At 46.3% G+C, this 19,620-nt stretch overlaps 1 protein-coding gene and 1 non-coding gene across 5 annotated transcripts; one reads left to right on the forward strand and one right to left on the reverse strand.

Moving 5' to 3' along the window:
- Positions 1-5,384: 5,384 nt before the first annotated feature.
- Positions 5,385-17,436, forward strand: LOC110312365 (leukotriene-B4 omega-hydroxylase 3). Of its 4 annotated transcripts, none has more exons than XM_021185905.1 (13): positions 5,385-5,415; positions 5,829-6,030; positions 8,009-8,153; positions 11,177-11,230; positions 11,319-11,446; positions 11,607-11,728; positions 13,275-13,545; positions 14,583-14,649; positions 14,843-14,972; positions 15,990-16,123; positions 16,206-16,270; positions 16,428-16,510; positions 16,881-17,436. In XM_021185905.1, the coding sequence occupies exons 1-13, from the start codon at positions 5,387-5,389 to the stop codon at positions 17,056-17,058; spliced, it is 1,608 nt and encodes a 535-aa protein (XP_021041564.1). In that variant the 5' UTR covers positions 5,385-5,386; the 3' UTR covers positions 17,059-17,436. The 4 variants fall into 4 exon arrangements, with proteins under 4 accessions (XP_021041564.1, XP_021041565.1, XP_021041566.1 ...); XM_021185906.1 differs by having other exon boundaries at positions 5,395-5,415; positions 5,832-6,030; XM_021185907.3 differs by lacking the exon at positions 5,385-5,415 and adding an exon at positions 5,422-5,573.
- A 1,838-nt stretch (positions 17,437-19,274) lies between these two features.
- On the reverse strand, positions 19,275-19,381 carry LOC115029817 (U6 spliceosomal RNA). The gene has a single exon (XR_003835375.1). It is a non-coding gene; the product is annotated as a U6 spliceosomal RNA (small nuclear RNA).
- Between the last annotated feature and the right edge of the window lie 239 nt (positions 19,382-19,620).

Genomic DNA, 19,620 nt, shown 5'->3' on the forward strand with positions numbered 1-19,620 from the left:
ACTGCATTACACAGCATGAAAGATCTTAGACTTTGAGCAAATATAAGGGACAGGTGAACTTTGGGTTAGATTCTCTTGGGAATTTTGTGTGTCATTTGTTTGGGAGGGGAATAGAAAATGGGTACTTTGGTAGTCACTGGGTGGGCTGTTTCAGTGACTGCTACTGTTATTTTGGCCACCATGCTCATTATTTCATATATATTTGACATTATAATGTAGTTATAACACTTCTTTTTTTCCTTTCCTCATCCCAAACCCTTCCATAGATCGTCCCCCACTCTCCATCAAATTCATGGCCTCTTTTTCATTAATTGTTATTATATGCAAATTCATATACACATACATATCTATTCCTACATACAGTCTGCTAAGTCTCGATAGTTACTTGTATGTATGTTTTCAAGGCTGACCATTTCTGTCAGATCTAGTGGTGCAAGCCTTTAATCCTAACACTCAGGAAACTGAGGCACATGGATCTCTGTGAATTCAAGGTTAGTTTGGTTTACATAGCAAGTTCCAGGACAGCCAGGACTATGTAGAGAAACACTGTCCCCAAACACAAAACAAATTTCAATTTTATGTGTTGAGTGTTTTGCTTATATGAGTGTACTGCATACATAAGTATAGGTGTGTACAGAGTCCAGAAGAGGGTATTGGATCCCCAAGAACCAGAGTCAGGCATTTAAGCTGCCACAGTGGTCGTGAGAATAGAACCCTGATCCTCTGCCATGGCAGCAAGTGCTCTTAACTGCTGAGTTGTCTTGTGGAATATATTTAATCTCAATCAAGAACTTCTACCCTACCTTTGATTATTCAATTCCCAGAAAAGAGACATGATCGACCTTTAATTTATAATCAAAGCTGGGTAGCTATCTACCCCCTGTGTTATTAGAATGTGCTTTCTTATCGATAACCCCAAGCTACTATGCTTTGTCTGGGCTGCTCTTAGCTCCAATTGGTTAACCCTCATGGCCACAATTTTAAGGTTCTTACCCCACAGTGGTTTCTCTCTTCGCCTTCCTCTCCTCCCCGCTCCACCCCCTGTGGTTCCCTTCTGATCCCAAGCCCAGTAACCCAAAGGCCCACCTAGCTCAGTTCTGCCCAGCTCTAGGCTGTAAGCATCTTAATTCACCATTCAGGAATAACATGGAGGGCAAGGACACATAAAACTACTTGACACTTGACTCTCTCATCTCTGGGAGCAACCAGGCTTTAGGGGTCAATATTTAGCACAACAATACAAACAGCATCAGACCAACCCACTATACTCTCTCTATATCCCCATGATTCCCATAATGGTATAGTGTGTTTTGAAGGGATTTTTTCAGTTATATTTTTATTTTCATATAATTTTTGGCTATTTTATGCCTTTTAGGTTTTCACATAAATTTCATAATCAGCTGAACATAGTAGTACATCCCTTTAATCCTAGCTTTCAGGAGGCAGTAGCAGGTGGACACAGCAAAGTCCAAGCCACTTTGACCTACATGGTGAGACCCTGTCTCAAAATTAATTAATTTCACAACCAGTGTGTCTATTTCTACAAAGAGTGCTGCTTGAATTTTGTTTAAGAGATTTTTTAAATCAACAGGTCAATTTGAAGAGAATAAGCATTTTAACATTGTTGAGCCATCCTATCCATGAACATTGTATGTCTCTCCGTTTATTGGAATCACATTGAATTTTTATCATCAGTGCCTCGAGGTCTTCATTACAGACGTCTTGCACATACTTTTCACAGCTGAGTTCGAATTTCATGGATGCCCATCCCTTTTGAAAAAATATTCTTTTTTTTTTTTTAACTAGGAAATACTCCACTCTTTGCTTTATGATGGAGCAAACTTTCATCGTCTATGCCTTGTTTGCTACACTGTTTTATTTCCTGTTCTGCCAAGAACCATGATGCCCATGGAAAGTGGAGGTTTGTGAGTCTCTGAAACTCTGCTGCAAATGCCAGTATAATTCTTCTAACTCTCTTGTGCCTGCTTCTACCCTGAGGGCATGGACCCTGTTTGTCTCCTGACTGTGGAGAATGCACAGCTGGTGGGAAGGAGTAGTCTTCATGCATTCAATGTGTGTGGAAGTGGATGACTGCAGTGGCGATTCTGGAAAGAGCACACACCACCCTTCTGAGGGCTCTAGAGGCAGATTCTTGATGTTCTTGATGACTGAACTGAGGTGGCAATGAGGCAGGGGAAGGGAGGTGATGCAGTTCATATCATCCCACCAGTGTCGGGAGCCCAGGACTCCCTGCTCTCCCCTCTCCTTGCAGCCGTGCTGCTTGGGGTTTGAATCTTTGAGCACTTGCTTCATGAGACCAACCACAGAGTGAGTCTGGACAGGTTCAAGGTTGTTTGGGAAGATCATGTGATCTGAGCTAGGGGCTTGTCCTCCCTGAGCAACAGTTCTGTTAAATGGACATCTCTCCTCTGGATGCCATCACCATGTGACAGCCGAGACTCAGACTCAAATGATGAAGGAGAACGTGATAGGAAACCTTGAGGCCACCTGCATGCCAGAAGCAGACACGCTTTATGTACACCACCATGGTTGCCATTGTCCTCTGGAGAAGCAGCGCCAATACAAAGACCATACGTTAGTAAGGGATTTACTAGCATGTCTCACACAATTCTAGCTGAGTCTGTATGGTGGAGAAGTTGAGAAACTTGCAGTTGCTCAGTCCTTTTAGCTGGATGTCTCCACAGTTCAAAACTGGGGCTATCTGAAGAGCCATTGATTTTCAACCCCCATTGGAAGTATGATGGATCTGGCTTCCAATGTTTGCAAAAGTAGCAGTCAGAGTAGACTCACACAAAAGCAAGGAGTAAAGGTGGGCAGAGACAAGCAACCCCGCTTTTCCTTCAGGCCTCTTTATAGCTAAGCTGCAGTGAGAAGGTGATGCTTTCCAGGGGTAAGGCCTTCTTCACTTCATCCTTCCAGGAAATGTCCTCATAAGCCCTCGCAGAGGAAAGTCTCTTAGTTGATTCCACATCCAGTCAAGTTGACCACCAAGATTAAGCACCACACACCCTCCCATACAATAAGCACATTTTATTGAGAGGGCTCTGCACAATATAGTACTTTCCCTACACACTCTGCATACAGTACTTGCTCACAGCAGCTCCGGTAGTAATTACCAGGTCCTTCCTTCACCCCTCCTTTTGGCTATTCTTTCTCCTCCTCAATAGACAGCTCACTTCCCAGCTGTGAGGATGGCAATCAAGAAAGCTGGGCAGTCAAAGAAAGATGGGGTGGGAAGAGGACTCACTCAGTGTCCCCTGATTCTGTCCTCTCCTGAGTGAACCTCATCTCCTCAACACCCTTTTCAGTTCCACCTTGCACGTGTTCTCATTACTCTAGCCCTTGCCCAGCAGACCAGCAAAACCTCAGCTGTGTTCTCACAGCCAAGCTCCTTATTTTTCCAGTCTGACCTGAGTACTCTCTAGCAGGGCTGTTTCCTTTATTCCTGTGCCGCTGTGCTTAGACTCTAAGCCTCACAGGGAGAGCATGAATTTTCCCAGGCTGTGAGGCTATTGAGCAGGAGCATCACAGAACCTTAGTTCCATAGTGAGAAATGTTGCATGCCACCCTTCCACATTGCAAGCTGCTCTGGGGCCAGGCTTAATCTAGTCCTGGTCTTCTGGCTTCTAAAATTCAAGTTCTTTTTCCTAGTGTATCCTGTCTTTAGAAGGGCATAGCTTCTGAACATGTGGTGACTCAGAATAACCCCTGCTCACATCCCCACTCTTGCCCTTTATCCCAGAAAGAAGTGCCCAAGTTCTAAAGATCAAGTGGTTTACAACCCTGAGATACCTTATCTGTAAACAAGGCCAGCCCTACCACCACATATTGGCCACTTTCCCGGACCCAGAGCAAGGAGCGAGATCTGAAATCAATTGGCTGCTCCAATCTAATCCAGCCCCCCCATAAACCCATCCAGGTCAGAAGCCAGGGGAAAAGACCCTAAAGAAGAGAGAAGAGACTGTGGGGAACATAGGAGAAGTTACCAAGCTGCTGGTGGTGGGGCTATAGGAGAGGGCTCAGGATGGGGCAAGTACTGCTTAAGAATAATATAGCTTCAGGGAGCACGTGGTCCAGGCTACTCTGCTCTGTCCCCAGCCCAAGTAGTCCCTACTCCTGTCCACTGTCCCTGGAGGTCCTTGCTCTCCTCTGAGCTCTTGTAAAATATAAGTTAGAAGGATGGGGTTGTAGTCCAGTTTATACAGTGCTTGCCTAGCATAGAAGAGGGCCCTGGGCTTGATCTCCAGTTCCACATAGACTGAGGATAGTGTGGCACACCTGTAACTCCAGTACTCAGGCTTGGAATTAGGAGTTTTAGAAGTTTAAGTCATCCTTAGCAGCATAGCATTAGACATTGTCTCCAAAACTCAAAATACATAAATTAATGATCATACAGAAGAGTAAATATTAACTAAAGTGCTATCTGGGAAAGCATTATTTTCTATTTAAGAAAAGAAAGGTGGTGGTGCATGTCTTTAATTCAAGAATTCGGGAAGCAGAGGCAGGTAGATCTCTGTGAGTTCAAGGCCATCCTGATCTATAGAGCAAGTTCCAGAACAGCCAGGGCTGCTCACAGAAACTGTCTGAAAAAGATCAGAAAGAAAGGAAAGGGAAAGACTAAGAAGGAAGGAAGGAAGGAAGGAAGGAAGGAAGGAAGGAAGGAAGGAAGGAAGGAAGGAAGGAAACTAGAGAGATGACTAAGCAGTTAGAGTGTTTGCTGCTCTTCAAGAGGATCAGTTTCACTCACCCATCCATATCAGGTGGCTCACAACCACCTGTAACTCCAGCTATAGGGGAGCAGATTTCCTGTTCTGGCTTTCACTGGCATAGGGGTACATGCACGCGCACACACGCGCGCGCGCGCGCACACACACACAGAGGAACAGCTGAGGAGACTGGACTTGAAATCCACCAGGATGAGCAGCTGGTGGGCAGGCTCTCCAATCCCATAGCCTTCTACTGCTCTACTGAAAAATTGGTGCCTGCCATCCTCACAACCCATTTTGACAAAAGCTCAGGAGATGACTGGGAACCAGATTGGCCATATTCTGATCACCAACCTTGTAGATTCCAAAGTTCACCCTTTTACTTAGTGTGCCATGTCCTTGGAGGAGCAGGGATGCTGGGAATACATAACCCAGAGCCAACCTTGTCCCACAATAGTCCTAAGATTCAGATGTCCATGTTTTTGCAAGCCTATGATAATTCTCCTTTGCAGCAGGCTGATCCTACCCCCATCTTGGCCACTTTCCCAGGCAAGGAGGAGGCATCCAGGCTAGGCAGGGATTGGCTGGCATAGAATGGCCCACCCTCCAAGCATCGAGAAGCAAGGGATAAAAGAGTCCCAGAGGAGAAGAGGGAAGGTATGGTAGAGATACCTGTTCCTGAGTGGAGGTGCCAAGCTGGGGGTGGTTATATTTTAGGGACCTAGTCTGGAATAGGGAGGGTAAAACTCAAGGCCAGGGCAGGGCAGAAGGCCAGCTGACCAAGCAGGAATGCCACAGGAAGCCAGCTGGCCTTGGGGATAGTAGTTTCTGAATAACTGAAGCCTGGTTAGTTTTGCATAATTTAGGGAGGTATTAACTCCAATCAATATCTCTGCTCCTTCATGCTTTGCTAGCTCTGGTCATTCCCCTCACCAGCATACCCCTCCTTCCCCTATTCATCTTCTTCTCCACTCCTATACCTCTTCACCCAACATTTCCTTGGTTCTCAAGGCTCCTTTCTGCTCTGTCCTCTGTCCAGTGTCTTGAGATTCTTGTCCCTTTCCGGGACCTCAGTTACTCACTGCACATTTATTCACCCAGCAGGATGTCACAGCTGAACCTGTCTTGGCTGGGACTGGGGCCTGAGGTGGCTTTCCCATGGAAGACCCTGCTACTGCTTGGGGCCTCCTGGATCCTGGCCCGAATTCTGATCCAGATCTATGCTGCCTATAGGAACTATCGTCATCTCCATGGCTTCCCTCAGCCCCCCAAACGGAACTGGCTTATGGGTCACGTGGGCATGGTAAGAATGGCATCAGGATGGGTGGGAGTATCAGAGTGGACAGACTTTCGAGGGACCAGGAATGGGACTCAGAGTGATGGAGAAGGTTAGGTGATATTGATCTTTGGTGTGCCTTGCCAAGCCTTTCTCACCCCCTGTACTCTCACCATAGGCTGCTCTGGTATTTCTATCTGTCTCTCACTGAAGGATGCACAGAGATTCTCACGGTGGGATATACAGAGTGAGAACTCCTGGCATTTCCTTAGTCTGCTGTTGGATTTGAGGTTCCAGAAGGACTGTGACTGTTTCTTTTCCTTTGTGTGAGCCCATCTCAGTCCTATGGTTTTCTAGTATTGATCTTTGATCTCTCTCCTACACTGCGCATAGGTGGGGCTCAGCTGGGCTGCAGGCTGACTTCTCACTGCCCCCTCCCTGGGCCACTTTCTCCTTATCATGCTTTCCTTCTCTAAGATAGACAGTGAGTCCTGCATTGCTAGCTGGGTAAAAGCTGTTCCTCACCCTCCCATGAACCTTCCTTGACCCCACCCTTGACCCCACCTTTGGACTTTGATTTATATCTGCTCTTCCACTTAGGTGGCTTAGCCCTAGGTATTTTGCTTGCAAATGGCTCAATGTGGACTGTATATAGAAGTTCAGGATGCTCTGTCTGAGGCTGGTGGGCAGCTGGTGCTGGTGGATAGGAGCTGCCACTCTAATAGAGACATAGAGGTCACTTCTGTTCCCCTGGAGCCTGCCTAGGGTAGAAGGTCCCTGGTGTGTGGCCCTTTGTTCAGGGGAGGAACTGGAGACCTTGTGGACCAGTCAGGACATGAAAGGTCATAGGTAGACAATATAACTTGTCCACTGAAGGGCCTGAAATGGACACTTGGGGCTTGGGCATGGCTCTGGAAGAAACAAAACTGACAGATGCAAGGGTTCTTGTCATTCCTGCACAACCAGGACACTGGTTCACTTATGACAGAGACTGTGTCACTTCCAAAGGCTGTAGAAGGGACTCTCTGATAATCCTGGGAAGGAAACTTAGTTATTTTTTTTTTTTTTTGGAGAAAACACACACACACACACACACACACACACACACACACACACACACACAGAGTGATATATTGAGGAGTGATGAGAACATCCTAAGAAAGTTGTCCTGAAGTAGAATTGTCATTGTGCTGACATCAGGGTCTGCAGACACAAACCTAGTAATCTATTGCTCACCTGTGCTACATGGTACCAATCGTTCTAATATACTAGTTTGTACATCATGGTGCTACCTTGAAAATTGTAGGTAATTTGTAGTATCGTGGTATTTATGCAGGTGAAAGTATCTAAACACAGAAATGTGGAGGGAAAATAACAAGCAATAGAAATTCTTTAGCTTCATTGCAGACTTAAGAGATCAAAGTCATCTGTACAGTCTGTCTTTGACAGAAACGTCATTATGCAGTGCACAATCATATATACACAGTCATGTATACACACAGATACGTATCTACACATATATGTCAAGTAAGGTAGAAGAAAGAAGGGTTACATTGCATTATGGGAATTGGCTTATATCTTTGTGGAGACTGAGGAGTACCTCAGTATGCCCTCTGCAAACTGGAATTTCAGGAATGTAGGCTTTGAGCAACTCAGACTTGGAACAACAGTGTGAAAACCCAGGGGTGTATGGAGGATCAGGTGTAATACTGGAGTTCAGTGTCACAAGGACCTGAAATTTGATATCTGATGGCAGAAGATGCATGTCCCAGCTCTGGAAATAAGACTAAATTTCCCCCTCTCTGCCTATTGTCTCTAGATCTTCAGTGGGTTGGATGGTGCTATCCACACTATGTACCAATGCAAATAATACATATATATTTGAAACACCAACACAGACACATCCAGAGGTCATGAACATCTGTACCTCAGCCATCTGTACTCAGCCAATTTGATCCTTGATATAAACTACCTCAAGAAGTGACTGTCCCTGTATTGTTTGCAGGTAACTCCTACAGAGCAGGGCATGAAGGAACTGACTCAGTTGGTGGGTACCTACCCCCAAGGCTTTTTGATGTGGATTGGGCCAATGGTCCCTGTTATTACTCTATGCCATCCTGACATCGTCCGATCTATCCTCAATGCCTCAGGTACCCATGGAAACTGTTGGTGGTGGGGATCTGAGGACTTTCAATCCCTTCTATGTCTCTCTGACAGTGTTCCAGTTCCTCCTTTCTCCCCCCTCTCTTTCTTCTTCTTCTTCTTCTTCTTCTTCTTCTTCTTCTTCTTCTTCTTCTTCTTCTTCTTCTTCTTCTTCTTCTTCTTCTTCTTCTTCTTCCCCTTCCCCTTCCCCTTCCCCTTCCCCTTCCCCTTCCCCTTCCCCTTCCCCTTCCTCTTTCCCCTCCCCTCCCCTCCCCTCCCCTCCCCTCCCCTCCCCTCCCCTCCCCTCCCCTCCCCTCCCCTCCCCTCCCCTCCCCTCCCCTCCCCTCCCCTCCCCTCCCCTCCCCTCCCCTCCCCTCCCCTCCCCTCCCCTCCCCTCCCCTCCTCTCCTCTCCTCTCCTCTTCTCTTCTCTTCTCTTCTCTTCTCTTCTCTTCTCTTCTCTTCTCTTCTCTTCTCTTCTCTTCTCTTCTCTTCACAGTTTCACCAGCTCCTACATGACTCTCTTCCTCTACTATGACTTGCTATACTAGTACTACGTCTTAGTATCCTGGACATTCTGCATCCCCAGATGTCTTCAAGCCAAGGTCCTCTCCTAGAGGAAGCCAATACTTGAGGTAGAAGTTGATAGGGGCAGGAACATCCCTAACCCGGTGTGGTCAGGACCCTGACAGTTGGCTGGAGGGTGTGGTCTCTGCTAGGATGTATGCAGAGGCTTCCTAGAGGAACTGTTGCTTAAGTCATGTCTTTAGGTTTGAGTAGGAATGTCAAAACCAGGGCCAGATGTCCCAGTGGGCATCAGAAACGTCTAATGCTCAGACCTAGAACCAGAAAAATAAACATTCCTACGCTCAGAGCAAGGAGAGGACTTGTGGCTGTTAGAGAGTCTGGTCTGTTATTTCTATACCACTCAACCCTGAGTTCATCTTTCCACCCTGTCCAGTTGGTTGATCATCTTATGCTGATTGGTGTCTTGTCAGAGCCCAGAAATCTTCCCCATCACAGCCTAGCTTCCTACTTTTGCATTCTTATCTTCCCACCTGGGGATAGACCAGGTTAAGGGAAAGAGATGAATAGCCACAGCTTTGTCATTTGCCAGGCATGGGTCTGACACTTCAGCTGCCAAATTATTTCAAGTGTGCCCTGGAACTTGAAGACCCGAATCAACCACCCCACTTTACTTTTTAAAATATTTGTGTGAGTGCAGGCATGCATATGCTGTAGCATGCATGTGGAGGTCAGAGTGCACTTTGATCCTTGTTTTCTGCATTGTTCGAGGCAGGGTCCCTCATGGTTTGCTTCTGTAGATGCATGCTAGCTGTATCTTAAGCATCCAGGGCAGAGAACCCTCTTGTGGCTGGCTCCTATCTTATCTGGAGTTATACAGATGTGCTGCCACATCTGGTTTGGAGGATTCAGCAGGCTTATGCAGCAAGTGCTTATACCCACTGAGTATCTCCCCAGTCCAGACCATGCCAATTTCAGGAAGCCTGTGCTTTTTACTCCAGGTGGACACTGCGCTTGCTCCAGCTTGCCCACTACTGAGGACTTTGAAGCCTCCAGCTGATAATGCAATGTGAATCAGACAGGCAGGCTGGGCTGTGGCAGTAACAACCCTATATCTTTCTCACGTGGACATCCTCTGTCTCATGTCTGACCATGTTGCTTGTGTTGTAAGCATAACTGTGTGATACCATCTGTATGGTCACAGCTCTCGCAGGTTCACATTTCCATTTCCATCTCCTTTTTTGCATTTATATTTGTCTCACCTGGGATTGCATGAAGATGGTCATATCTGCGCTTAGCTCCAGACCTGAATCTTCGATGCATGGCAGGTGCTGTATGAGAAGCCATGAAGATGACCTTCTTATCTTGCTTTTCACTGCTGGGCTCTCTTTGGGGGCTATCTGAGATCTAGGACCCAGGATCCTTCTGAGAAATGATGGATCCCTTATCAGGGTCATATCTAAGGCAAGACTTTAAGAACATCCAGGTGGGACCAGTGGGTCACAGCTAGGCCACATTCAGTATATTAAAGGAGCTTTTGGGTCTTTTTGGAGACATTGTTTTGCTACTCAGTCAAAGCTAGCCCCAAACTCAGGATTTTTTTTTTTTTGCTTTAATCCTTGAAATATTGGAAATTACAAGAGCCACCATGCCGTAGTTACTTTTCTGTTGCTGTGATAAAACACCATGACAAAGGGAACTTATAGATTTTTGGATTATGGTTTCAGAGAGACAGTCCATAATAGTGACAGATCCTGGTGTCAAGAGTAGGAAGCTGAGAGATCATAAATCAGCCATAAATACAAAACAGGAAGAGCAACTGAAAAGCGGGGAGAGTCCGTAAACTATCAAAACCTGCTCCAAGTGAGGTACTTTCTTCAGCAAAGCAATACCTACTAAACCTCCCTAAATGGTGTCACCAGCTGGAGAACAAATATTCAAACACATTCGCCTATGGGAGACACTCTCATTCAAACCACCGCACATGATGATTCTTAAATCCTGTGAGAGGCTTGTCTGAGGTTTACATGAGATCTGTCAGATAATCTGGTCCATGTTACAGCATGAGGCATCCTGTCAGGGTAGTTATGTGTGCTAAGGCCACACGATGCCATGTTAACCCTTATGGTTCATGTGATGTGACCCTTATTGATTGGTTCAGGAGATGTCAGGTACCTAAGGTGCCTAGATGATAGGGACATAGGTTTCAAAATGTCACAGAGTTGTGATAGAATCAGGTATGGCATACATGTTAGACTATGTACAAGCCATGTATAGTGGCACTGCAGCAAAATGGGCTGTATTGAGCAGTGACTTGTCTTACCTGCTGACACTACTGTTGCCCAGTTCTGTCTTTTCTCACTTTCAACTTCATTTTGCCTCCTCTATCCTTGGTTCTTGGCATGTGAACTTTGGAAGGGAAATGCAGACTTCTGGGAGGGGTCCCCACCCACCTCCCCAGTCTGTCCTTGCCCACACCATGACCCCTGGTGTCCTTGTTCATGGCAGCCGCTGTTGCACTCAAGGATGTGATATTCTACAGCATCCTAAAGCCTTGGCTGGGTGAGTGCCTGTAGGTGACGGGCGAGGGACACCCTTGGGGGTCAGGGAATGGTGCTACTTTTTCCTTATACTGTGACTGCTATATCAGGGGATGGGCTCTTGGTGAGTGCTGGTGACAAGTGGAGCCGCCACCGTCGCATGCTGACACCCGCGTTCCATTTCAACATCCTGAAACCCTATGTGAAGATTTTCAACGATAGCACCAACATCATGCACGTGAGTTGCTGGAACACGGGGTTAGAACTCTTTCCCAAACAGTGGCTATTCCTGGGTTTGGGTGGCTGGAGCATAAAATGAGAAAGCTGTGTCAGGGGTTGAAATTAGGACAAGTCTCGAGGAGCCAAGGTCCAACATCAGCCCCATCTTCTTCTGCCAGGCCAAGTGGCAACGGTTGATTTCAGATGGCAGTGCCCGTCTGGACATGTTTGAGCATATCAGCCTCATGACTCTGGACAGTCTACAGAAATGTGTCTTCAGCTTTGACAGCAACTGTCAGGAGTAAGTCCTTGTTCTGAGCCTTGGAACCTGGTCTGTGAACCAAGAGCATTAGTCTGTGGAATCAAAGTAGCCTCTCTAGAGGACATGGTTCAGAACCAACACTACAGATACAGGAAAGGAGAAAGGGATGGAATTGTTTCAATTTTCACAGAAATGGTGACAATCAGAACATGTGGGACAGGCAGTGAGGAGGCACATTAGAAACAAGCTTGAGGGGATCAGCAGTGTCTACATCAGAAGGCCAGGGTAAGGCCAGGTAAAGATGAACTTAGCCTGTGGTTCCAGGGAAACCTTGAAGGTGTTTGTGCTTGTGTTAGTCAGCGTTCCAACGATGTGGCAAAAGTACCTGAGAGATCTTGAAATGAGGGAGGCTTATTCTGTCTCATGGCTTCAGCAGCTTTAGTCAAGGGTGGGCTGGCTCCATCACTTTTGAGGCTGTATAACAGCACAGTTAGGAGAACCTGTTAAAATAGTTCGATACCCCATGGCATCCAGAAGCACACAGGCAGACAGATAAGCTGTCTATATCAAGAGCATACCTAATGTCCGAAATTCCTCCCTGACCCCACATAGGAGGACTAGAAAGATGGCACTTGCAAAGGACTTGAGCTTGACTCATAGCAACCTCATAGAAGTTTACAACTATCTGTAACTCCAGTAACAACTGACCAACACACCAGGTGCCAGGCACCTATTAGAGTGTACATTGGGCAGAACACATAAAATAAAAATAAATTAAAAATTTGAGACAAGGTATCACTACGTAGCCTGGCCCACACAGCGAGCTGTAGGGGCCAGGCTTATCTATCTATCTATCTATCTATCTATCTATCTATCTATCTATCTATCTATCTATCATCTATCTATCTATCTATCTATCTATCTATCTATCTATCTATCTATCTATTTTGCTGGGCATGGTGGCACATGCCCTTAATCCTAATACTCTGAATGCCAAGGCAGACAAATCTCCTAGTTTGAAGACAGACTAGGGTGGTTTACAGAGCAAGTTCCAGGGTAGCCGAAGTTACACAGAGAAACTCAGTCTTGAACCCCTCCACAAACACACACACACACACACACACACACACACACACACACACCTACCTTTAGGAGATATTAGGGAGATACTCTAAGTTACAGTGGAGCTGATATTGGACATGATCAGCTGAGCTCCTTCTGGGATCTAAACTTCCCTGCTTCCTTCCTTAAACTGTCCACGCAGCTTGGGCCTTATTCTTTTCCAGAAGGTATCAGGGTTAAGCTTGCCTACTAGTGTCACCATTTCTTCTGTCAACTCATCTAGTGTCTTCACGACTTCATGGCAAGTCAATATTAAGAGCTGGCCACACTGCAGTCTGGGAGCATAGGGGTGTGGAGGCAACTCACAGAGATACGAGGGTTTTTTGAGAGTTGACTCTCAGGGCTCATTCTACTCTGCCTCTGTGTCCAACTGCTTCTGATACTCCATTTCCAACGACTCCTGGCTGGTAGGAAGAGGCACAGGATTCATATATGTTAAATTGCTGTCTCCTAAATCCTGCAGGAAGTCCAGTGAATATATTGCTGCCATCCTGGAGCTCAGCGCCCTAGTGGCCAAAAGGCACCAGCAGCCTTTGATGTTCATGGACCTGATGTATAATCTCACCCCTGATGGTATGCGCTTCCGTAAGGCCTGCAACGTGGTGCATGAATTCACTGATGCTGTCATCCGGGAGCGGCACCGCACCCTTCCAGATCAGGGTTTGGATGAGTTCCTGAAGTCTAAGGCCAAGTCCAAGACTTTGGATTTCATTGATGTGCTGCTGCTGAGCAAGGTAGGCTCCTCAAGAGGCAAAATGGGTAGTGATGCCAAATACTGTGCCAAATACTGTGAGCTCGATACAGAGGGCACTGTGGCAAACCCAGGCAATCCACCAGCATCCATGATCACAGCAGCCTTTTTATTAGTCATGCCAATAGGCAAAGCCAGAATAGGGTGTAACAACGATTCCTCATTACCAGTGCCCCCTTTTCCAGGGGGATGAAGTATTTATTTCCATGCACAATGAGGTTTACACCTCAGAGAAAGGGCAATGCATTCTCATCCTGTGGGTCACACAGAATAACAAAGACACCTGAGTCTAAACCCCCTCAAGAGGGTAAATAGTGAACAAAGAGAGAGGGATGGAGGGATAAGTGAAAGAAAGAAGAGAGAGAAAGAATGGGAGGGAAGGAATTTCGTTCTGGAGTTAAACAGGCTCCTTCCAGGACAAAGTCTAGATATGCAAACCAAATGCTTCCTTTTTTAAAAAGATTTATTTTTTTTATATGAGTACACTGTAGCTGTCTTCAGACACCATTACAGATGGTTGTGAGCCACCATGTGGTTGCTTGGAATTGAACTCAGGACCTCTGGAAGAGCAGTCAAGTGCTTTAACCACTGAGCCATCTCTCCAGCCCCAAACCAAATGTTTGCATGGGACATAGATTTCCCTGGATCTATAGCACTTTACAGTGTGGGTAGAAGTCTTTGGAGGAAAGCTTTAGTTCTAACTTCCAAGACAAGTTGCCATGCAGTCATCTTCCATATCAAGTCACCGTCAGTTCCTCAGAAATTCTCCATCATGTAAACACATGGTGATATTTCTGTGTGGGTTGTTGACACTCCTACAACTGCGGGCGACACAGGAGACAGGATACCCAGAATAAAACCAGTAAATTCAGACTGTACCAGTAGCAACAGACAAGAGATGGACAGTGGTACACAGCCTTTGGTTTCTGGCTAAACAAAAGATCTTCTGGGAATGCCATAGTTTAAACACTGGGATTTTCAGAACTGCTGTAATTTTGGGTGGTCTTGCTTTGTCTTCAGGATGAAGATGGAAAGAAGCTGTCAGATGAGGATATCCGAGCGGAGGCTGACACCTTCATGTTTGAGGGTGAGAGTCCCACTGTGAGGCAGAGAGGAGGCAGGAGTTTATCCTTCTTGAGACTTGTGGCAAAGATCCAGAATCCTTCTATTCTACCTCTTGATCCCTTTCCTACCCTTTTCCGGATTTCACTACCTGGGCACTGTCCTCAATGCAGTGCTGAAGCAGTGCAGAGACCCATGCCTGCCTGTCTGTCCCTCAGGCCATGACACGACAGCCAGTGGACTCTCCTGGATCCTCTACAACCTGGCAAGGCACCCAGAATACCAGGACCGCTGCCGGCAGGAAGTTCAGGAGCTGCTGAGGGGCCGAGAGCCTGAGGAGATTGAATGGTGAGCATAGGTCTTCCTGGCACATTAGTGAGCCCCTCTCCTCACTCGTTTTGTTGATTCTCCTACATTTGCTCATGGCACTGAATCTGAGCCCAGAGGAGAGACCCAATACCAAGCCTGAGTAGCAAGGAGCAGACCAAGTTTTGTTGCTGAGAAAACGGTGATAATCACAAGAGAAAGAAAGTGATATTTTGCACCGTGCTCATTGAAAGCATGCCCCTCACTCTCTTTTCTCTCTAGTGGATGTCTTCTTCCATGATTACTTTTCACCTGTACCCTAGATCTTACTGTAGTGATATGTTCCGGGACTCAGAGGTGACATTTGGGCATTGCAGTGTGCTGGAGCTAGAGATGGCTCAGCTGTTACAGCACGTCTTACTCTTGCACAGTTTGGTTTTCAGCATCCACATCTGGTAGCTCACAGCCATCAGTAGCTCAGTTCCAGTGGATCTGAGCCCCCCACATACACACTTAAAAATAAAATAGCTAGGTGTAGTCATATACCCCTTTAATCCAGCACTTGAGAGGCAGAGGCAGGACCTTTGAGTTTGAGTAGAGCCCTGTCTACCCACGGCTATGTAGAGAACCTCTGTCTTGATAAAATAGAATAGAGTAGAGTAGAGTAGAGTAGAATAGAATAGAATAGAATAGAATAGAATAGAATAGAATAGAATAGAATAGAATAGAATAATAAAAATAGCAGTCTAGGTGCTGTACAGGATCCTGGGCTGTTCATCCATCCATCCTTCTCCCAGAAACCTCTCTACAATGGCTTTCCCACTCCAATTTTGTATCCATCTCCACTGTGGTTCCAGAGACCTAGGAGGGACCAGGCCAAGTACTAGTCAGAAGGTCCCAACTTGGCAGGAAATCAGTCTTAATTTAGAATATGTTCTAATTTTCTGCTGACCTAGTTAGCTCACATTTGATCCACACTGTGAGAAAATATTTCACTGATCCACATGAACTGTCAGCCTCCTTTTGATCCCTGGTTAATAGTTGAAGAGGTTTCTTTAGGGACGACCTGGCCCAGCTGCCCTTCCTGACTATGTGCATCAAGGAGAGTCTGCGGCTGCATCCCCCAGTCACGGTCATCTCCCGATGCTGCACCCAGGACATTCTGCTCCCAGATGGCCGGACCATTCCCAAAGGTGCTGTGTGGGGAAAAGGGTCCTGGGCAAGCAGCAGAGTCTTGTTGTGAACACGCCCCCCCCCCCACCTCTTCTCCCACAGGTATCATCTGTCTCATCAGCATCTTTGGAATTCATCACAACCCATCAGTGTGGCCAGACCCTGAGGTGCTGCCTGTCTTATCTCCTAGAGTGGTGCAAGAGTTTTAAGGGAGGAGGTGGGGCTTCGACCTAGGAAATCAGACCTCACCTTACCCAGAACAGAACTCTGTCCCTGGTTGTACTGGGAAGTCACTCATCCACCTTGACTCAATATCTCCTACAGGTCTATGACCCCTTCCGCTTTGACCCTGAAAACATCAAAGACAGCTCACCTCTGGCATTTATTCCCTTCTCGGCGGGACCCAGGTAAGGCCAATGGACTTGGGTGACTAGAGTACGGTCTGGGACTGACAAGTAGAAATAGTAGGGAGTTAGTATGGTCTGGTTCTGGTTTTCCTTCTTGCCCTTTATTCAGGTTATTTGCAAAGGTCTGTAGAGTAGGAGTTAGAAAGAGAAGGGCTGTTGCTCTATGCTTAGAGTCCCGCCCATCTGAACTGGGCAGTGAGGCTGCAAGACCTTTAGGGATGCAGATGTCCAATTGGGGTCCCAGGCACTTCACGGTTCTCCTGCCCTTCATGCTGACTAGGTGTTGCAGAGACCGTGTCAGGTTGGGTTCCACGGTGTCTGGATGGATCCCGGCTCAGTCATAGGTAGTCCTTATTTTGTCCTCCCGCAGGAACTGCATAGGTCAGACTTTCGCCATGAGTGAGATGAAGGTGGCACTGGCGCTGACACTGCTGCGCTTCCGACTCCTACCGGATGACAAGGAACCGCGCAGGCAACCAGAGCTGATCCTGCGCGCAGAGGGCGGGCTGTGGCTGCGGGTGGAGCCGCTGAGCGCGGGCGCTCATTGATCTGACACCTGGTTTAGAGCCACCCTACCAACCTCTCTCTGCCGATCCCAGAATGAACAGAACTGTCACCCATACCCGAATCTTACCGAGAGCCAGCAGGGGGCGCTGTGAAATCCAGTGCGTAGGTGAGAGAGGCCTGCTCCATAAGGTGCATTCTCCTCCAACCAACCTGGACTATTCGCTGAACAACATAGGAAGCCAAAGGGATGTCTGAGCAAGAGACCAGAATCAAGGGCAAATTTGAGTTCTGATTCATGCAGCTCCGTTTCCATTACTTTGACTTCCATTCTAATCACCTAATAGACTATCCTTCTCTCACCTCAGAATTACTTTTCTGTGAGCACTAAATTACTGTGTTTATTAAACCTTAAGACCGGATATTTTTTTTTCTCATTTAAAGCTAGGGTCTCATTATATCATCTTGAACAATCTGACTCCTGTTTTTAAAGCTCTTCCTGCAGGACACCGTGTTGGGCTTGTCTAGGGAGTTTTGAAGTGATGTCTGATTTTTGTGGTATCTTACGGGTTTTGTCCAGTAAGAAAGAGAGGAGAGGGTTGAGAGTGACGGGTACTGGGGTTGTTGGAAAGCACCCATTTCCCACCTTGGGGAGTGGCTGTATCTGGATATGTCCCTCACTATGGAGCTAGAAATGTAGCTTAATGATAAAGCCCTTGCTGAGCGTGTAAGAATCCTATTTTCCACAGCCTCGCCCAAATGCCCCTGCATTTAAAACAAAACAGTACAAACAAATAAAAATGAGATGTAGTGGCTGGGAAGATATAGTTCAGTGATAAAGAGTACCTGATGCTCTTTCAGAGGATCCGAAAGATCCTTCAAACTCTTTCAGAGTTTGGTTCCCAGCGCTTTTGTCAGGTTCCAGGGGATCTGATGCCCTCTTCTGGCTTCAGTGAGCAACTGTGCTCTCATTTATATGCTCATGTGCATGTGTGTGCTTGTGTGCATGTGTGGGTGCCCCCTCCCCCCAGAGTCACAGAGTCACACACCACAGATACACACATAACTTAAAATATAAGTACATCTTTAAAATGTGATGCAGATGATCTCCTTGCGTGCCAAGGAGTCTGTTGGAGAGATTCAAATGGGCTCGGTGTTGGTACAAAGGTGGTGAGCCATCAAGAGTCCCATGAATGAAATCTGTAAACAAAGGATTCCGAAGAGTAAGTTACGGCTGCCTGGATCCTGCTTGGGAATTTTTAAGGGATATGGGAAAGTATGGATGACTTTAGGGGATAGCCACGAGCTGCCAACCAGCATGCTTTCCATTGGTCACCTAGCAAAGGGAAGGAGGGACCCTAGAAAGAACATCCATGAACTGAAAACAACAAATGGTTGTTTGCCTCTGGTTTTTCTAAGAACCAATGGGCAAAGGGTTGTCATTGAGGGGAAGCCTTCAGGGTTGGGATCTCCATCCTAACAGCCTGGTGGGATCTAACTCCATGAACTTCAAAAGAAGTGCCAGGCAGTGTTAGTCCTAGTCTTTAATCCCAGCATTCAGGCGGCAGAGGCAGGCGGAGCTTTGAGTTGGAGGCCAGCCTAGACTACAGAGAAAATTCCAGGACAGCAAGGGCTACACAGAGAAACCCTGGAAAAGCCAAATAAAGAAACAAATAAAAAACATGATAGATAGATTGATGATAGGAGATAAGAAAAGGTTGTCTTTAATCTTCTGAAAGTCACATTTGTGGGTTCTGCCTCTAGTCTTCTCATGTGAAATTCTTTTGTATTCAAATGCACTCCCATAAAAGAAGGAAGACACAAAACAGAAATGTAACACACATGAATCTAATATGTTAAGTATAGTTAATATTCTCTCAAACACATGTCTAGTGTTTTTAATTTATAACAGTATTTTTAATTGTTATTGTTTTGGATGAGAGTTTTGCCTGCATGTATGTCTGAATACGTCATGTGTCCAGTGTCTGCAGCAGCCAGCAGAGGGTGTTAGGTATACTGAAACTTTGTATAGGTGCTGGGAATTGAACTTGGATCTTTGGAAGAGCAGCTAGTATTTTTTAACTGCTCAGCCATCTCTCCAGCCACTATAATCATTTTTGCATGTATTTTATTTGTTTCCAATAATATGACATATGTATAATATCCTATTTAAAGGATGTTATTTCATTGGCTACAGAGTACCTAGAAAATTGTTCAATATTGTCTTAGTCAGAGTTTCTGTCTTAGTCAGGGTTTCTTTTTTTTTTTTTTTAACTTCACGAATTTGCATGTCATCCTTGCGCAGGGGCCATGCTAATCTTCTCTGTATCGTTCCAATTTTAGTATATGTGCTGCCGAAGTGAGCACTTAGTCAGAGTCAGGGTTTCTATTCCTGCACAAACATCATGACCAAGAAGCAAGTTGGGGAGGAAAGGGTTTATTCGGCTTACACTTCCATACTGTTGTTTATCACCAAGGAAGTCAGGACTGGAACTCAAACAGGTCAGGGAGCAGGAGCTGATGCAGAGGCAATGGAGGGATGTTCTTTACTGGCTTGCTTCCCCTGGCTTGCTCAGCCTGCTCTCTTATAGAGCCAAGACTACCAG

The sequence above is a fragment of the Mus caroli genome, unplaced genomic scaffold, assembly GCF_978045245.1.
Source record: "Mus caroli unplaced genomic scaffold, Mus_caroli_1 scaffold_18, whole genome shotgun sequence".
In the NCBI taxonomy this organism is placed as follows: Eukaryota; Metazoa; Chordata; class Mammalia; order Rodentia; family Muridae; genus Mus; species Mus caroli.

Coding starts and splice junctions, on each gene's coding strand:
- LOC110312365 (XM_021185905.1), top strand. CDS start 5,387: ATGGTAGAGATACCTGTTCCTGAGTGGAG. Junction 8,154..11,176: donor ATCTATCCTCAATGCCTCAG/GTACCCATGGAA, acceptor TGTTCATGGCAG/CCGCTGTTGCACTCAAGGAT. Junction 13,546..14,582: donor ATGTGCTGCTGCTGAGCAAG/GTAGGCTCCTCA, acceptor CTTTGTCTTCAG/GATGAAGATGGAAAGAAGCT.